Source organism: Saccopteryx bilineata, chromosome 4 (assembly GCF_036850765.1).
Source record: "Saccopteryx bilineata isolate mSacBil1 chromosome 4, mSacBil1_pri_phased_curated, whole genome shotgun sequence".
NCBI classification, from domain to species: domain Eukaryota; kingdom Metazoa; phylum Chordata; class Mammalia; order Chiroptera; family Emballonuridae; genus Saccopteryx; species Saccopteryx bilineata.
In genome coordinates this window covers 171,197,730-171,216,228 of record NC_089493.1, presented here as the reverse complement: position 1 = coordinate 171,216,228, position 18,499 = coordinate 171,197,730, and the positions used below count along the sequence as shown (strand labels likewise).

The following is an 18,499-nucleotide window of genomic DNA, read 5'->3' as shown; positions in this document are numbered from 1 at the left end:
CAGCCAGCACCTAGGCAACGGGCCGAGTGCTGTGCTTGCAAATCCTTTTTTTCCTTTCTTTTGTCTTTTAAAAACAACAACAAAAAATACTTATTGAAGTATAATTGACATGCACAAAACTGCCTATATACAATGGATATAAAGTGGGAGTGGTCTGGGTAAACACGGAGGCCGAGGGCCCAGCATCCAGGACCTGGGGCTTCCTCTTCTCTAGGATTCCATGAGACACAGTTTGAAAACTTCTGACCTGGTAGACTGGTCCTGGGTTTGGGAGTCAGAGAGAACCGAATCTGAATCAATCCCTGCCCTGGTACTGCCTTTGCTATCATACAGTGGATAAATGGGGGAACTGCTTACCCCATTTGTAAGTCAGGGACAATAATACATTCATTGCAGGGTTGTTGTGAGGACGAGGTAAGATATTGCATGTAAAAATCTCTGGCATTTATTGAATGCTTATTAGGTCAAAGCTGTTGGTAAGGAGAGCAGGACATTTGCTAACTGGTTGAGTAACTGATCCTTATTGAGCTGGTACTTGTTCAGTCTAAATAAACCTACTCAGGCTCCTGTTAAGAAGAGCCAGGGTCGGGGCGAAGTTCTGGGTGAGTTTGGGATTCAGTGGGGACCCAATCTTGTCTGAGGCTCTCTCCACTCCATACAGCCAGTCGCCTGCCTTTGCATGAGGGTCTATCAATGTTTAATGTGCGGGTGTCAGTTGCTGTAAACCGAGCACATCCCAGCAGCGACTTGAATTAATTATACGCAGGAGGAGAGAAAATAAAGTGCCTTTTTCTCAGAGCCCCAAGCTTCACCGGCTCCAGCGAAGCCCGACGGCACCGAGGGAAGCCTGCTGATGGAGGACCCCGAGAAGAAGCCGAGCCAGAAGAGTGACGGCAAACCCCGGAAAGTACGCTTTAAAATCTCTTCCTCCTACAGTGGCCGAGTGTTGAAGCAGGTCTTTGAGGATGGGCAGGAATTAGAATCGCCAAAGGAGGAATACCCTCACAGTTTTCTCCAAGAGTCCCTTGAACCAATGGATGGTGTTTATGGGTCTGGGGAAGCCCCCAAACCCCGACCATACTCCCCTAAGCTGACTGCTCAGAGGATCAGCGTGTTTAGAGAGGGCAATGCCTATACCTTGGCGGGCAGCCAGCCTTTCTTCAACGATTACAAGGCAAATGACCATAAGGTTGGTATTGCGCATGGTATATACGCTTTAAGGACTACAGTGTGCGGAGAGAAACACCTAAACGTTTCAAATTTGTATCATGCTCACGCTCCGGTACAAGCCAGGGCTATAGGTTGTAGGTGCACCAAATGAGAAGTTGCTCTCAGAATAATATTTCTGGGACAAAAATAACATGCTTGATGACTGCTTATTGGAAAGTTCAATAAGCATGGGATAGTATTCAAATTCTATCCAGGGAAAAAAAATTGTCACTGGGTCTTCAGCTGGGTTATCTCAGTAAGTGAATTAAATAGAGGTGCACTGGTTTTCAGGTCGCCTGGCTGACGTATTAGAAAATGATGCAGCAACGAGTTGTCCTATTTCCTGAAAGAGCGAAGTGTTTGAAGGTGCTCATTTTACTCCAGGCAGTTATTCAGCTTGTGGTTTATTCATGTCTTATTTTTTCCCCCCCTGCTGTCTCCCTCTTGCTGCTGCTTTTTAAAAATACCTGTCTGCCGGTTAGTTTATTTATCTTGCCTTTGCATTCCTCATTAGCATGAACACGGGGTAGGTGGAGTCCTGGGAAGAGATGGTGAAAAGTAGATCAACCGGAAGGAATGTTACATGGGGCAGAAGTTTAAGCTGCTGGTTCATTTGAAACATGCATTTTACTTGTGAATTTCAATTATCTTCTCCAGTACCATGGATAATCAAAAGCCCATACATGATTTTTTTTTTTTAAGTTAAAAGAGCCTGGAAAAGTAGTCACGGATTTCCAAACTCAAATAGGAGATATGTACATGCTTTCTGCCAGTGGGACTATGAATATGTTTTCTTAAAAAAAGAAAAAGAGATTAACTACAATTGCATAATGTACCAGGTTATTAATGAATAGCGCGTCAGGATTTGTACTCATCTTTGAAGTGTGAAACTCAGATAATTACTCTCTAATCATTTTTTTTGGTAGTTTCCCAACAGAACAAATAATATATCTAAAGCAGATGAATATATTGGCCTTGCTAGCACAGATAAAAGTATAATTATGGGCATGTCCACATTTATCAAAGATAACACGAGGGTTTTTTAAAATTTTTATTATTATTATTTGGTATTAAAGGGGGCTGGAATGAACAGCCCCTCATGTTACTGGAGTGGCTTATGCCTTGCTAAGCACTATTACATACTATGACATTAGGTCTTCACCACAACCTTGAGGGAAAAGCCAGGTATGATCATTCCCATTTTGCAGATGAGAAACACTGAGTGCCACATTGCTAAGGGACTCACCCAATATTATAGGTGCGGAGTCAGAATAAGAGCCCAGGTCTCCTGATTCCCCATGCTTTTTGCCCTATGGAATATTCCCTTTCAGAGAATACGATCACTACTTAAAATGTTGATGATAATAATAATAGTTACCATTTATTGAGTGCTTATTATGTCCTAGGTACTTAGCTGTTTGTGCTTATAGCATCTCTTACCTAAATCTTATTTGTAGATGTGGAATTTACAAAAGTTGTAGTTTATACAATACCTTGCTTAATAAGGCCACAGTAGATAATATTGGACTGCTTGATCTTCATAAGTCAGTATGTCCAACTTAGCATTCATGCAAATGTATGATTAAGCATGGATTTATAAAACCAGAAGTCTGAGTCTTCATGGCAGGATAGCTCAGTTGATTTAAACAACAGACTCCAGAGGCCATATTTCAGGGTTAGATTCCTGCTTGGTCCAGTTATCCTTGTTTTCTTTGTTGCCTGATCAAATGCCACATCCCAATCTAGCCAGCCTCTAGGTATGCAAATGGTCAGGAAGGATTCACATACCTGCATCCACTGAAATAGGCTGTCAATGTGGTAGTTATGGAAAAAAAGAAACTGAGCGCTGGTAAGTCATGATTTTTCAATAGTGAACCCAATTGTAAAATAGCCCTTAGTTGATATTGGCTATAAGCCAACCCTGGGTAATTGTTAAGCACAATAATTAAAAGTAAAGGCTCTGAACTTGAACAGATATCTTTATACCCAGGTTTATAGCAGCTTTATTCACAATTGCCCAAAGGTGAAAACAACCCAAATATCCATCAGTAGATGAATGAACAAACAAAATGTTATCTATATTGATACATGTAATGGGATATTATTCAATCTTTAAAAAGAAGGAAATTCTGACACATGCTACAACATGGATGAAATCTGAAGACGTTATGCTAAGTAAAATAAGTCACAAGAGGACAGTTGTGTGATTCCATGTATATGAGCAGTCAGATTTAGAGACAGAAGGTAGAATGGTGGTTGCCAGGGGCTGGGGGAGGGAATATGGGGAGTGAGTGTTAAATGGCGACAGACTTTTATTTTGGGAATAAGAAAAAGTTTTGGAGATGGATGATGATGACAGTTATACAACAATGTGAAAGCTAATTCCACTGAATTGTACACTTAGAAATGCCTAAAATGGTTATTTTATGTTATGTATATTTACCACATTAAAACATATATATATATATATATATATATATATATATATATAATTTTTTTTTAAACAAGGGCTGTGAGGTCAGTTAAACCTGGGCTTGATGTACATTTTACCACTTACCTGTGTGAGCGTGGGCCAGCCACTTAACCTTGCTGAGCTTCAATGTCATAATCTGTGATATGACGGTAACAGAAGTACCTGCTTACAAAGATTGTGGTGGTGATTAAAAAGAGCTAATACTTAAGAACTTAGCATTGTCCCTGGCACGTTGTCTGTGCTCAGTAAATGTTACCTACCATTGTGACCAGGTTCTTGTGAAAGACATATTGAGTCTTTTAAAATTATTATGTGATGGATAGAGAAAGTGGTTATAAGCAATCAAATATTTTAAGGAATTGAAGCTGATGGAAGATACGTAAAAAATGGAAGGAAAAAAAAGAGAAGTACGATTTACTGAACACCCACCTGATAAAGAATATGTAAATTCCATCTTCACAATAATTCTCTGAGAATTTTACAAATTGGAAAAAAACAGAAGTTCCTAAGGGTTCAATAATTTGCACGTCTCACACAGCTCTCAAATGATATTTGGATAAAATTTGAACTCAGGTCTGCCTACCTCCAAAGCCCACTGAGTTTCTGGTACCCAGTATGGGGTCTCTGCATTTAAACACAGAGCCATGGAAGGGTCTCATGGTGACTGAATGGCAACCTGGGCACGTTGCCAAGGATATCAGTGTATTTATGAAGCTCAATCACACAGATGACCATTCTCGGCATGATGGAAGGAAACAGAAATTCCTGGCTCCATCCTGGCCCTCTATAATGTAAGGGTAGGCATTCCTCACGGGCCATTGGATGTAACCAGATAATGTGCAGTTTAGTTACACCCGGAGAGTTTCCTTAGACACATGGAAGAACTTGGCCGTCAGGGCGACTGAAACTTAAACACACCTTAAGGGTGATTTGGGGTTGTCCATCTTTGGAATGCATTAAAAATAAATTAGCTCTCCTAAGTGTCTCAGATATTGACCAGCTTCAAGGCAGGATGTCGAACCAGATGACCACAGGGTTTTTAAAGTATATTGAGACTTTTGCTTTGGAAAACAACAACAAAAATAACCCAGCTGTAGATGCAAAAAAACCCCCAAAAAACCTCCCTGGTAACTGAACCTCTTCAGTTATTACTGGAAGTGGACATCGAACCTTCCAAAGGTGCCAGCATCTCTATCTCCTGATGTTCAGAAACTGATAGTCCAGAGTGTGAAACAGGAACCCCGCATGCATCAAACAGTAGGAAATGGAACCTGCCACACGATCCCTAGAGGAGAGGGAGGGAAAACAGGGCCAGGTAGGAAGTTTGTAGCTTCATCAATAATTATTGAAAACTCCATGGATGTTTCAAGGAAGGGGACCTGAATGTTGAAGTCCCGCTCCCGCTGGGCTGAGACTGCCTATGTGCAGCATCTGAAAAGATTTGGTGGATGCAGCTCTAGAAGAGCAGGGCCGAGTATTTCCTGCCGAAGCATGGAGCTGCGTAGCAGGATCGTGCCGGCACTACTAAGAGAACAGTGTTTAATAACAGCGGTAACAACGCCTACCCTTGGCATAGTGTCTTCAGCTTGTGCACACTCCATTTTATATATTCTTCCTAGCACCTCCACCCCTGGGAGATGATATAAGTAGCCTCAGGGAGGAGAGGCAAATGTTTCATTGCTTAATTGTCCCAGAAGCCAGCAGAGTGTTGGGACAGAGTCCTAACACCAGAGGTCCTAAGTCTTCACTTTTATGTTCCTGGTCTTGGAGATGTCAGTGGCACCCTGAAGAGAGGCTGGGGCGACAGGAGAGCACTTAGGAATCTCAGAACAGCCCCTGTTTACCTCCCAGTGTCAAAGTATTTCTATGTTTAAATAGTCTGTGGTAGTTAGTGCCTACCAGCTAGGTGGCAGCCCGTTTACAGATGAGCAAACTGAGGTTCGGAGAGGCCAGATGACTCTCCTGGGTGTCATAGTGGTGAACAGTAGGATCGGGATCCGGTGTTGTTTTCCTGCAGGCTGTCCTGGCTCTGGGAAGAAATATGTGTTCTTAGTTGAGTAATCCCTCTGCTTCTCTACTGCACTGTGGTATTGTCCAAATTATTCCTATGTGGATGATTAAAATACACATGAAAAATCCAAGCCAGGGTACATAAGCTCTTAATAAATGATGCTCTAAAAGTATATGTATTGACACCAACAGATTTTCAGCAAGATACAACAGAATACATATAAATTTGTAAATAAATATAATGATCTTATATTTGGGGGAAGGTGCTGTGAATAATTTAGTATAGGTGTTAAGGATATAGACTTCAGAATGAGACAGAGTTGGGTTCGAATTCCAGCCACAGACCCTGCATAACTTTGTCACCTTGAGAGGCACTTGACCCCACTGAGACTTGATCTCTTCAGCTGTAGAATGTGGAAATCATAGCATCCACCTCAGCCAAGTTCAGGGGAGAAGTGAGGTGATGCTTGCAAAAGGCTTAGCATAATGCCTGACTCAATAATAATAATAATAATAATAATAATAATAAGCTCAATAAATTATATCTACTATTATTATTATTGTTTATGCGTAGAAAAAGTTTTAGAGTGATATATATTGAAAAATAGTATTCCTTTGCACTTATTAAGCACCATTGTGCAGGGCTCTGCACCAGTGGCTGTGGTACGTGGTTGAAGTGGGCACCCTGCATCTTACCCTACAGAGTCTTACGTTCTAGTTATATGACTAGTTCAGCTTTGGTTGGTGACTGTCAACAGGAGAAAGGGAGATGGTTGTCATGGTTTTCACAGGAAAACCAGACATGGACTGTAGCTTTGTGGTCTGATGGGATCACTGGTGCTGGAAAGTAGAAGTTTCTCCTCTCCTATTTCCTTGGGTGTGGGTAGGTTTGGCAGCCCTGCGTTTATTTGGTGACTGTTGGTGGAGGTTCCATGCTCATTCTCCATTTCTCTAGTCCCCACCCATTATAGATTTTGGAAAGATAATCATCTACACGAATAACCTGAAAATCATTCGAACCCCAATGGACAAGAGAGACTTCATGAGGAAAATTCTCCAGAAGGAAGGGGAGATTGAGGAAGAGTCTCTGATGACCAAAGAAGAACTCTATGGTGACAACGACCAGAACCACGGGCCCTTGGCAGGGACCGAAAACAGGTTCTCCCACAACCAGTACCCACAGGTGCGTCCAAGCGGCTCACGTGTCCCCCTTGGAGCGGCCCTACTGCAGTGGTCTCCATATTGTCTGAGTTGTACGCTACTTAAGTAAAAAATGTCACATGTGACTACCTAAGGTGTCTAAATATGAAAGATGTTAATGGACCTATTATACTTTAATGGTACACTGTTAGCAATAATTGTTATAAGTCCACATTTCAGACACTCCTAATTTTAACTTTCTGATGATTTCTTTTGAGATCTGATTAAGTATCTATTGTTTTCACTTCACAGCGTGGCTTAGAACATCTTGCTGCAGAGATGGAAAAATGAGCTCTGTCCTTTTCTCACGGGTTTGCTTGTGCTTCTATTCCGGGTGTTATCCTCAACCCACAGTGTCCTTGAAGAGATCTAATAAAGCTGTGGTCTTTGTAAATCCACTAGACCAGGCACCAGAATGTCGCAATACGCTGAAAGTGAATGAATGAGCCGGGGCACCCTTGTCAGTTTATGTAAAGTGGGGTCACTTCACATCACGCTTATTCCAGGGTCCCTTGGGTACATTTTTCTAGTGACTTCCTATCTTAGTGAGGGTGCCGTTGTCCACAAGTTTATTAAAATTGAATATAACAATTTTTCTTGGCAATACTATTGAAGCTTACTTTCTTGCCTTCTTTAGATAAAAATATAAATAGTTCAAGTGTTTTTCTTCCCACACCTCTCGGTGGTGTGCACGCCCCACCTTGGGAGCCACTGCTCAGACCTGCTCCGATGAGGGGGAGACTGACAATACTCACTGGTCCACAGTGTGGGGCTGGGGGCGGGGAAAGCGATTTGGATGAAATGAGAGTCAAAGCTTAGAGAGCAGCAGAAGTGCTTGCATTCTCTTTAGACTCCATCTTTTGAGACTTGAAGCTTTCTGTGGGGCTCACTCTCACCTCCCACTTGTTTGTGGGACAAAGTGGGCCAAGGGTTTCCTTGCACTTGAGTGATGTCCCACCTTGAAAGGGGTGAGGGGACAAAAATAAGAGGGTCATGACCAGACTCCAGCAGAGAACTCTTGTTAAAAGTTCTGTTCACAACTACTCATGTCTCTTTATTTTTTTTAAATTTATTTATTTATTCACTTTTTAGAGGGGAGGGGAGAGAGAGAGAGAGAGAGAGAGAGAGAGAGAGAGAGAGAGAGAAAGGGGGGGAGGAACAGGAAGCATCAACTCCCATATGTGCCTTGACCAGACAAGCTTGGGTTTTGAACCAGCAACCTCAGTGTTCCAGGTTGATGCTTTATCCACTGCACCACCACAGGTCAAGCTACTCATGTCTCTTTCTAACTGGACCTCACACTCATAAGATACTTTTGATATGCAAACCTGATCATGTCATCCCTTCGTCACCTTTCCCCCTCCCCCCACCCCAAACTGTCCATGGCGTCTCTTCACCTGGGTTAAAACCCAAACCCCTCCCTTTTCCTGGAAAGTGCTGTGTGGCCTGGTCACCCCTGGTCTCTGTGTTCTCTGCTTTTTCTTACCAGAGGCAACTTCCCTGTGCCTAGAATGTTCTCCAGACCCCCTACAGCCTCTGAGATCTTAGTGGAGGCATCACATCCTCAGAGGGGTCTTCCCTGGCTTCCATGAGGAGAAAATTCCCAAGAAGGAACCCCTCAGGGAACCCACATCCCTCCTCACAGTTGCAGCCTTCCATTTATTTGCATAATTATTTCATTAGCACTTGTTCTCACTGTGTAAGATTCAGTCTCCATGAAGGCGGGGGCCATGTGTATGTTGGGGGGTAAGATTACTAGTTCCATTGCCTCAGAATAGAGCCTGGTGCATAATAGGTGCTCAGTAAATATTAAATGTGTATGAAAAGAATATTGAAATTTGGGACCATAGTGCCACCTGGTAAGATGTATTCTGCCTCTGCCTCCTCTAGATAGCACTATTCAGAACGTGGCATAGCAACGGGCAGACAACTGAACATTGTCACCCAAATGTTCACTCCCCACTCGAACTTTCATTCATTCTATTCTTCCTCACACTATAGCCTCACTGGCAGGAGCATGTATTTTCAGAAGAAAGCCAGAAACACTCAAGTACAGGTCACACTGCAGCCTGGAATGAAAAAGCAACAACAGGCCAGATATGACAATTACCTCTAAATTCAATTTAGAGAAAGCCATGTTTCTTAGCAATACTGCCAAACACCAGGACAAGGGGTGCGGCGGAAAATTGCTGTGAGAGGTTATACTTCACTCACCTGTCCTTTAAGCTCTGTTTTAAGTTGCTGTTTGTTTGCCCAGTTCCTCACGTAGTAAATGCCCAGACAAGTGTATTTGAGAAAAGAAGGTCAAAGAGTGACGAGGAGCCCCTTCTGACCAGGAGGCTCAGTGGTGTTATGTGGAACAGGGGCCCAGTGGGGACCTCGATGAGAGGGCAGGGTAAGGCCGACCGCCAGGCCAGTGGAACCCCTGTAATGAGTATAAAAGAAAGGCAGAGGGATCACTGAATTGAGCCGCGTGGGAACACGGAAGGGGGAAACCTAGCCCTGGGTTCAGTGGGTTCAAGACCATAAATCATCGGGCTCCATTATGCTTCATGAGATCTTGCCTTTGAGCTAATCATAATGAACAAAAAGGAATAATAGTACAATTAGCTACCATTTCTTGAGGATGCATGAGTAGACAGGCACCATGCCTAGTGCTTTCTGTGCCACGGTCCATTTCATGCTCACAGAGACTCTGGGAGGTAGATGCTATTCGTAGTCTCCTTCTGTAGCTGGGACACTTGGGCTCAGAGACATAGAGTAACTTGTCAGAGATCTTTGGAGCCAATAGGCAAACCCACGCCCAGCTGACTACCAATCTCATGATCGTAACTGCTGGGCTAAGCAGCCTCCACGTTGGCGCTGGTTACCATCTTCAGGGCTACACGAGCCTTTGGATCTTCAAAGAAAGCTGAGGTCCCTTTCCTCGGCCTTGGAGCTGATCCAAGGTGGTCTGGGGAGGTTCATCAGTTCTAGAAACTAAGCTCTGCTCTACAACTGTGTTGTAAGGCCTCTTACTAAATATTTTCTGAGAAGAATTTTCAACAGTGATGCAAATGGAAGACGATGCTTATATCCTGCATGCCTTGTATAGAGTAGAGGCTCAGTCAACACTTGATCTGATCATTAAATAATCAAATGATCACGTTGAGGGTGAGTGGTTGGAATTGGAAAATGGCAGTCACCCAGGGTAAGTACAGAAACTCCAGTAAGAGCCCCACTAACGCACCTGATAGAATTTGGCTGATGGTTTGGTTTTGTTCTTGACAGCAGGCTCACCAGGTCATTTTATTAATCTTTCAATATCTGACCCGGCATTCTGTACAAACTAATTTTTGTATCCCAGGCGTAGCATTAGGTCAGGATTTTACTGTCCTTTCTTGGACAGCCTTGACTTGTACCATTAAAATCTCCCTGGGATCAAGTATAAAGCATGAAACATGGATTTTGCAGAAAAAATGGACGGTGACAATTTGCTTTAAGAACATTTTGGCAAATATACTTATTTTGAATACTTGAAGGGAAGACAATACATTTCTCCCTTGTTAATATTATGAAAATATGGCGACAGTTAATAATATAGCAATAAAAGGGTGCATAGACACGATTTAGATTTTTGTCAGTTGGATAATAACTTCCATTCCCTAAATCCACCATGAATAACATTTAATACCTTCCTCGGCACAGTGCAGCCCAGTGGAGCTATTTTCAGAACAAATGCCTCCCTTTTCAGAGATTACTTTTATTATTAGGTTTTAAAGAAAGCCGATTAGCTGGGTGGAGCCCCCCAGTGGACTCCAGCTGTGTTGGTAGTTCCTAGAACCATGATGGAGAACCTTTTTATAAAAACCATGCACTTTTGCAGTGCTGGTCAACCTGGTCCCTCCCTGGTCCCAACCTGGTCTCCAATACTGCCCACCATGAAAGCTGGAAGGCCCACTAGTGGGCAGGAGGGACCAGGTTGACCAGCACTGCAAAAGTGGGCGGTTTTTATAAAAAGGTTTGCCATCACGGTCCTAGACTATAACAATAGGAAGGGATCTCTAGACATCATTGTATTATTTGTTTATTCATGTGGCAAATATGCTACCAGCAAATATTTTTCCTGGCACTGCACTAGATGTCCAGAAAGTGATGGTGAAAGGGACCAGCTCAGAGCCCTTCCTGTCTAGTCAGCAGGGGCTTTCAGTAGAGTATGAATCTGTGGTGCTTGGGCCAGTCCAGCCCTGGGGACCTCTGGTCCAGAGGTGTGGGTGGGCAAGGCTTCCTGACAATTGACAGCAGTAGGAGTTGGCTGGGTTGAGAGGGGAGGGGAAGGTTCCTGGAGGCCAGCTGGAGAGAGACCTAAGGACAAGAGCCTGAAAAAAGATGTAACCAAACATTTAAGTCAGCCCAGAAGATTGGGTTTTAATCTGAAGTTTACCTGGAAGGCAGGTGCTCATTGAAAGGTTTCTTGAGGGCTATGTGGCAATCACAGCTGCAGGCAACTTAGTGAGTTTGGCATCAGTGGGGAGGACAACCCAGAAAACCAGAGGCAGGCACCCACCCTGACTTCCTGCCAGAGTTGGGAGGTATCCAGACTAGGAATGTGGCTGTACAGTGGGAAGTACTGGATGGATTCGAAGGCGAAATGGACAGGACCTGGTGCCGGACCCACCTGGTAGAGATCCGGTATTGCCCCTTATTTCTAGGAAGGTTGCAAGTCTATGCATGGTCTTCCCAAAGGAGTGTGAAGACTGCAGTTTCCCTGAGATGTGCTGAGCACAGCAGTAGACGGGGGCATTTTCTGGAGGGTGGGGATCAAGGACTGGAGACTTACTAGAAGGCTTAGAGGTGAACTAACTCTTATAGAGGACTCATATGACATGCTAAGTAATATATTTTTCATGTACGCTCTTATCTCATGTTCCAGCTACTCAGAGATGCAAGCATTATCACTCCCATTTCACAGATAAAGAAATAGAGATTAGAGAGGTCGAGGGAACTGTCCAAGGTACACAGTTGATGTCAGAGGTAGGCCTCAGTCCAGGCTCCTGGAGCAGGGCTCACAATCCTGGGGCCCCTCACTGCAGGAATTCAGAACCAAGCTTCTAAGGATTGTAGCATTGATTCATTCATCCACTTAGTTTCTCAGTCACACAAAATAATCTTCCTTTTGTGTGTGTGTGTGACAGAGACAGAGACAGAGAAAGGGACAGATAGGGACAGACAGGGAGAGAGGTGAGAAGCATCAATTCTTTGTTGTGGCACCTTAGTTGTTCATTGATTGCTTTCTCATATATGCCTTAACCAGGGGGCTACAGCAGAGCGAGTGACCCCTTGCTCAAGCCAGCGACCTCGGGCTCAAGCTCAAATCAGATGAGCCCGCGCTTAAAGCAGTGACGTTGGGGTTTCAAGCCTTGGTCCTCTGCATTCCAGTCTGACGCTCTATCCACTGTGCCACTGCCTGGTCAGGCCAAAACAATCTTCCTTGAGCACTTACTTTCGACAGTTTTAATGAGGGACTTTGTATATAGTCAACTGGTGCTCAACAGCCTCAGATCAATACCTGCCTCTTCTTCTTCTAAGCTGTGGGACAACTGTCTCATTTCCCCATCTGTAACGTAGAGATGATAATCCTTATACTATCTCATGGGATGTTGTGGGGTTAGATGGATTGATAATGAAAGAAAGTTCTTAGAACAGTACCTGGCACTTACGGGCGTGCTAAAAATGTTCAGTATTTGGTAACAAGAAGAACTAAGTATTTGCCTTTATGGAACATACAGAAATAACATGTCAGACTGGGACAAGGACGATGAGGAACATCGCTGTGGAATGCAGGGCACAGTAGCAGGAGCACAGACGCTCTCTTAGAGATGACCATAAGGGAAACTCTCTTTGATAACATTGCTGCGACTGCTCCATGCCTCAGGCCAGTCCTCTCATTGACGTTTGTGGGAAGCATTTCCCTCCCGTTCCGCCCCAGCCTTTGCGGCAGCCTGGTATTATTTTGACCTGCATGCGACCCATGGACTTGGACTGCTGCTGTAACTAAACCCTGACCCATCTCTTGCAGGAAGGGGAGCTTCCAGATGACAACTGTTTTCACTGCCGAGGGTCAGGCAGTGCCACCTGCTCTCTGTGCCACGGCAGCAAGTTCTCGATGCTGGCCAACAGATTTAAGGAGTCCTATCGGGCCCTGCGGTGCCCTGCCTGCAATGAGAATGGCCTGCAGCCTTGCCATATTTGCAATCAATAGCCCGTGGCTTTGTGTGTCTGCTTTTATCACATCCTCTCTAAGGTGATTTCTAATAAACTGTCCCCTGCTCTCCTTCTCCCAGTGCAGAAGCCACAGCATCTGTGATCACTTCCACCACTGGCAAAAAAAATAAAAATAAAAAAACAAAAAAACGATTCAATTACTTGATGACATTTCATGAGGCTGGTGACATCTCTATGTGGGTCTAAGTGACAGAAGCATTTTTGAGTTAAGAGCCGACTTTGAAACTGGTTCTGAAATTCTCCTTCCAGGAACGTGTATGTGTATCTCCCTTGATTTAGCTCAGTGTTCTTGTGCTAGCGAACAAAATAAATGTACACTCCAGGCAGCAGGATGGGAGTCGTTTTCTGATGGGGAGTTAATTTGCAAACTTGCTCAGTGAGAAAGGAATTGAAAAAGGCAGGTTTCTGATGAGCTGAATTCCTGTTGCTTATAACGCATTTCAAATGGTCATTGGTCAGATTGAATTTTTAATTAAGCAGCAGAAGAAAAGGATGCTGAGCATCCTGAATGCACTAACAGGCCCCTGAAAACAGAACAGCAGGCGCATGCTCCGTGCTGAAGATAGGCCCGAGCCCCTCCTGTGTGACGTGCTTGGGTAATATTCACGTGGGTGACAACAGTGCTCCTTCTTAGGACCACATGAAATAAGACATTTCTGCGTGCCTCTATATTACCGAGGATACAAGCCAAGTAAAAGCTTTTTACGATAAATTTGGTGCTTACGTACTTGTGTGTGATATGACTTCTTCCAACCCTGAAGTTATTACCAAATAATCAATCTATTTTAAGTCTAAGATATAGCCACTATCTCTTCATTAAAGGCTGTGGGTATTTTCTAGGTGTCTTATGCGAAACCTCTAAAAGAAAAGGCAACAAGGCCTGATTTTTAGCAATTATATGTCTACTGTCTTTGAACGCACATACTAAGGATAATTCTTTTCTCTTAAAGTTGGATTGTCAAATTAGGAAAATGCTTTTGTTAATGAACTTTTTGCCCCCACGCCCACTCCCCTTGATAATAACACTGTAAACACTGTTGTCTGGTGCACTGCGTTGCTTTTCTATGATAATTTTTGGATTTTCATAACTTAAGTTTTTTCAAGATTTGTTTGTTATCCTAGAACTTTCAGCTATTAAAATAACTCACCCATGGAATGCTTTTCAGGCGATATAAAAACTTCTAATAAAAGGATTCAAATATTCTCCGGAGCCATGACAATTCTTGCTTCCCCTCGCTTAGCTGGAATGCTAGACCTGCTCTGCCTGCCTTTGCTTTTGTACTTAACTATTTCCTGACTCTGTGTGTGTTTTCCCACTCTTTCCAGAATATCAGGGGCAGGAATGGTGTTGAGAGACCTTTAAATGTATTTTTCTGCTTTTTGGTGGGAACACTGGGCAGCAGATACTGTTTGAGCCCTGCATGCAGGACACAGGATGGGAATACCCTGTGCTCAGCATGCCGTGTTACCCAGATGGGCGGTAGAGGAAACAGATGTGTCAACACGTAATTACAACATAGCGGGGCACATTCTGGGATGAGGGAATTACGGGCAGCGTTAGGAGCACATGGAAGGGACCCCTGACGTAGCCTGAGTGGGGTTAGGAGAGGAAGAGGTGTAGCAATCTTTCTTTTCCTTCCCCCATGCTCTTAAGAGCCTTTAATGCTTTTCCTCTCATAATAAATACATTAAGAATAATTACATTTATTTATTCAATCAAGAAGTATTTACTGAGCACTGGCCTATATCAGTAGAAAAATGCTCCCCTGACAGAGCTTACATTTTGGTGGGAGGAAATATTGACAATATATATATAATATATATATATAAAATATATAATATAGAGTAAAAAATATATATAATGAAACTATATATAGAGAGATATATGGTGCAATGTGTTAGAAAAGGATAAATACTGTGAAGAAAAATAAACAATGAAGGGGATTGGGAGTTGGGAGGGTTGCAGTTTTAAACTAGTTTTCAAGGAGGCGTCATTGAGAAGGTGTCCTTTAAATAAAGGCCTAAAGGAGATGAGGATGAGGGAGTGACTTAAGAAACAGTCTGGGGTAAGCTTATCTCAGGCAGAGCAAATAACAAGTGTTAGACCCCTGAGAAGGAGGGCCTGGGCTGTTTGAAGAGCAGCAAAGAAGCCAGGGTGTCTGGAGCCCAGTACAATGGCAAGGGGCAGGGGATGAGGTCAGAAAGAAGGTGCGTAAGTGTTGGGGTGAGTGGGGTGCCTTCCTCGGAAGTCTTTGTAAGACCTTGGGTTTTACTGAGTGAGGAGCTGCTCTGGATGGGGTCTGTTTTCTGTCAACCTCACACCTTCTCCTTCCATACCCTCCTCCTACTGCGGGGGTCAGGAGACTTGTAAACTACATTTCCCAGACTCCCTTGTCTGCTGGCTTCCTATTAGGTTCTGCTCCTGGGAGGTACTGGTGGACTGGAAGGTCAGAGGAGGGAAGAGTTTGCCTTTTTCCCTCGGATGAGGATCCTGGCAGCTGCGTCTGCAGCAACAGCAGCTGGGGATGCTGGCCTGGGCAGCTCGGTTCCGGTGGCAGTCAACTTCTGTAGCTCCGATGTAGGTTTGATGTGACACTATTTTTATGGTGACCAACTTTTTTACAATGAAAAGGAGGACAAAAATAAACTGAAGAAACCAATATCGTAAATAAAACAAACATTTTATTTATTGCAACAATAATACACTATAATATGATAAATGCATAATAAAAACATTTGTAATATTTTATATTGTAATTATGCTTACATGCCTATTAATTTTTAATAATAGTAAGAAAAAGGTACTCATTTAGTAAAACTAAATATCAAACAAAACCATTAATTTGGAGTGATATTTGGGTGTATTTATCATTTTCTAATTAAAAAACATCTGTTTTATGCAACTATTTAATCAAAATGTGTTATTAATAGATATGGTTTGAGGTTAGACTTCCACTTTAAAACTCAAATTTCAGGAAAATAGATACTTGTAAATAAAATTATACATATTTGGAAGTTATTAAATAGATAATGAATTAATAAAACGTGAAGTGTGCTTACCTGTCTATGATTGAATATTCACTGAGAAAGAAATAATCGTGAGTCTACAATGTCGTATGTGCCGTGTCATGTTTCAGTAAGAAGTACACAAAGCTATTTGCACACTCGGTATATCGCGCGCTTTCTTAAGGTCTCCCGTGTGAAGCGCTTGTATCTCATAATTGCATCTCGCTGCACTGTACTGATCCTTGACGAATTGTCAAGTCAAATACAAACACGTCACATCGCACGCAGTGGATCAACTCTGCATTGATTGAATACGGACATTTACAGATTAGTCTTCTGCCGCGAACCAGCGCAGCTATTAATTCCAGGTCCTGAGAGAGAACTGCCCGGAATTAAGAAAATAGACCCACCGAGAAAAGAAGATGGGATCCGGAGGCCTCTGCAATGTTGATGGCAAGATCAGAGAAAGAGAGCCCCTGGTCTTGCTTTATTATTGTAGACAATTAAAGCCTTTAGGCCAGTATACAAAAAGGAAGTCTCTGATACAAAGCCACTTATCTGAGGCATAAATGAGATTCCTCTTAAGAGTGCACTGCCCCACATCATGCAACAGGGGAAAAAGCTTAGTTTTGAGAAGGTGTTGAGAAGATCTTAGTCTTAAAAGGGTGTGTGGAAGATCTTAGTATTAGAAGGCTGGAGAAGAGCTTAGTCTTAAACTAAACCCTCGGCCAGGCATGGCCAACATACGACCCGCGGGCCGGATCCGGCCTGCATAATGAGTTTATGCAGTTCGCGATTAAATTTTTAATATTCTCCACTACTTTAAAATCTCAGCTACTCAGAAGTGGAAGAATCTTTGATTATTGGAAATTGAGATATTTAAGAAGATAGTGATACGCGGAAAATAATTCCACATGTGACTAATCTAGGGTTAACTTTCAATAATTGGTCGAATGGATTCGCGATACTTCTTTATTTTTTTAAAAAAATTCCATTATAAAGATTTACAACTTTTGTACTCTTCTGTACTCGATATGAACTGTTTGACGTTTAGCGGCGATGTGAAACCCACATTCTTTTAGGTGGAGTTTGCCAGTGTGCACCCAAGGTCAAACAATTCATTATTTTTGTGGTCAAGTGTGCTGAGTCAAGTGGCATTGTAGCATAGACAATAGCTGCAGTTGGTAACTGAAAACATGTCCAGGCTGTTTGTAAAACGAAATAATTGTTTTATTTGCAATATAACCTTTTCAAGCTCATTCTATTAATTAAATATTGTTTTGATTGTGATACCATTTGGATATTTATACGGTATGTAATTATATTTTTATTAAAATAATGTTGTAAATTAAAATTTTTTCACTCACATTTATTCATAAACAAATTACATAAGATTTTGTTTACTTAAACAAATCATTTTTGTATTTAACATTTTTTAATTTTAATATTTTGTCCAGCCCATGAAAAATGTTTTCTAATCTGGCCCGGGGGCAAAAACTCTTGGCCTCGCCTGCCCTAGGCTTAAGGATTTTGTCAGTTTACAGCCTGTCTCCCACAGTCTTCCAATATCTAAAAGGAGGACATGTAGGAGGCCACTTTTCGAGGAAGGACAGAACTTAAAAAAGAAGGACTGTCCTCCCTAAAGGAGGACGATTGGTCACCTTACTTTTTCCTCTCTGGTTCCTCCAGCCAAAGGGTGGTGGTGACTTCCTACCATTGCCAATCGTTGTAATCAACTCCCTATGATGCACATCCTCTCTCTTTGAAATATCTAGAGTGGTTTCTTGTTTCCAGATTGGACGCCAATTCGTACAAATGCTTTCAGCAGAGGAGGGTCACAGTCTGATTTATGTTATAAGAAGCCATTCTGGTTGCTGTGGTGTGAGAACACTATGGGACGAACGTGGAAGTGGGAGCCCAGTATGGAGGCCATTGCCAAGAATCCTGGTGACAGCTTACGGTGTCCTAGGCCAGTGTGGTACCAATAAAAGTGCTTAACATTGGTCCGATTGTAGATATATACCAGTAGAAGTGCCTAATACCGGTCTGAGTGTAGATACAGTTTGAAGGTACAACCATAGGATCTGCCTACTGTCCGTTGTACTGAGAAATACTGCTGTGACCTGCTGTGTGCCAAACCTATCTGAGTTCTTTGCCTACTAGTGGAGATGAGTTTGCACTAAAATATTCACTTCCTGATTGTGATCTTAAAAACAGTCAGTGATCTGGGTAGTTTCAGGCAGAAGTTGAGGGCAAGATTGGCCACCTGGCACTCCTTAAACAAGAATTCCTTCAGAGTTAGTTAGAAACAAATATGAAGGTTAAAAAAATATATAG

At 42.7% G+C, this 18,499-nt stretch overlaps 1 protein-coding gene across 2 annotated transcripts in view; it reads left to right on the top strand.

The window, feature by feature from the left end:
• The window catches only part of GRXCR2 (glutaredoxin and cysteine rich domain containing 2), an 86,467-nt gene extending 72,149 nt beyond the window's left edge, over nucleotides 1-14,318 (top strand). For both annotated transcript variants that reach the window (XM_066272883.1, XM_066272882.1), the window contains exons 2-4: nucleotides 798-1,189; nucleotides 6,648-6,875; nucleotides 12,951-14,318. In XM_066272883.1, the coding sequence (XP_066128980.1) occupies nucleotides 854-1,189; nucleotides 6,648-6,875; nucleotides 12,951-13,133 (747 nt within the window). In that variant the 5' untranslated portion in view covers nucleotides 798-853 and the 3' untranslated portion in view covers nucleotides 13,134-14,318. The remainder of the gene's footprint in view (nucleotides 1-797; nucleotides 1,190-6,647; nucleotides 6,876-12,950) is intronic.
• The last annotated feature ends 4,181 nt before the right edge of the window (nucleotides 14,319-18,499 follow it).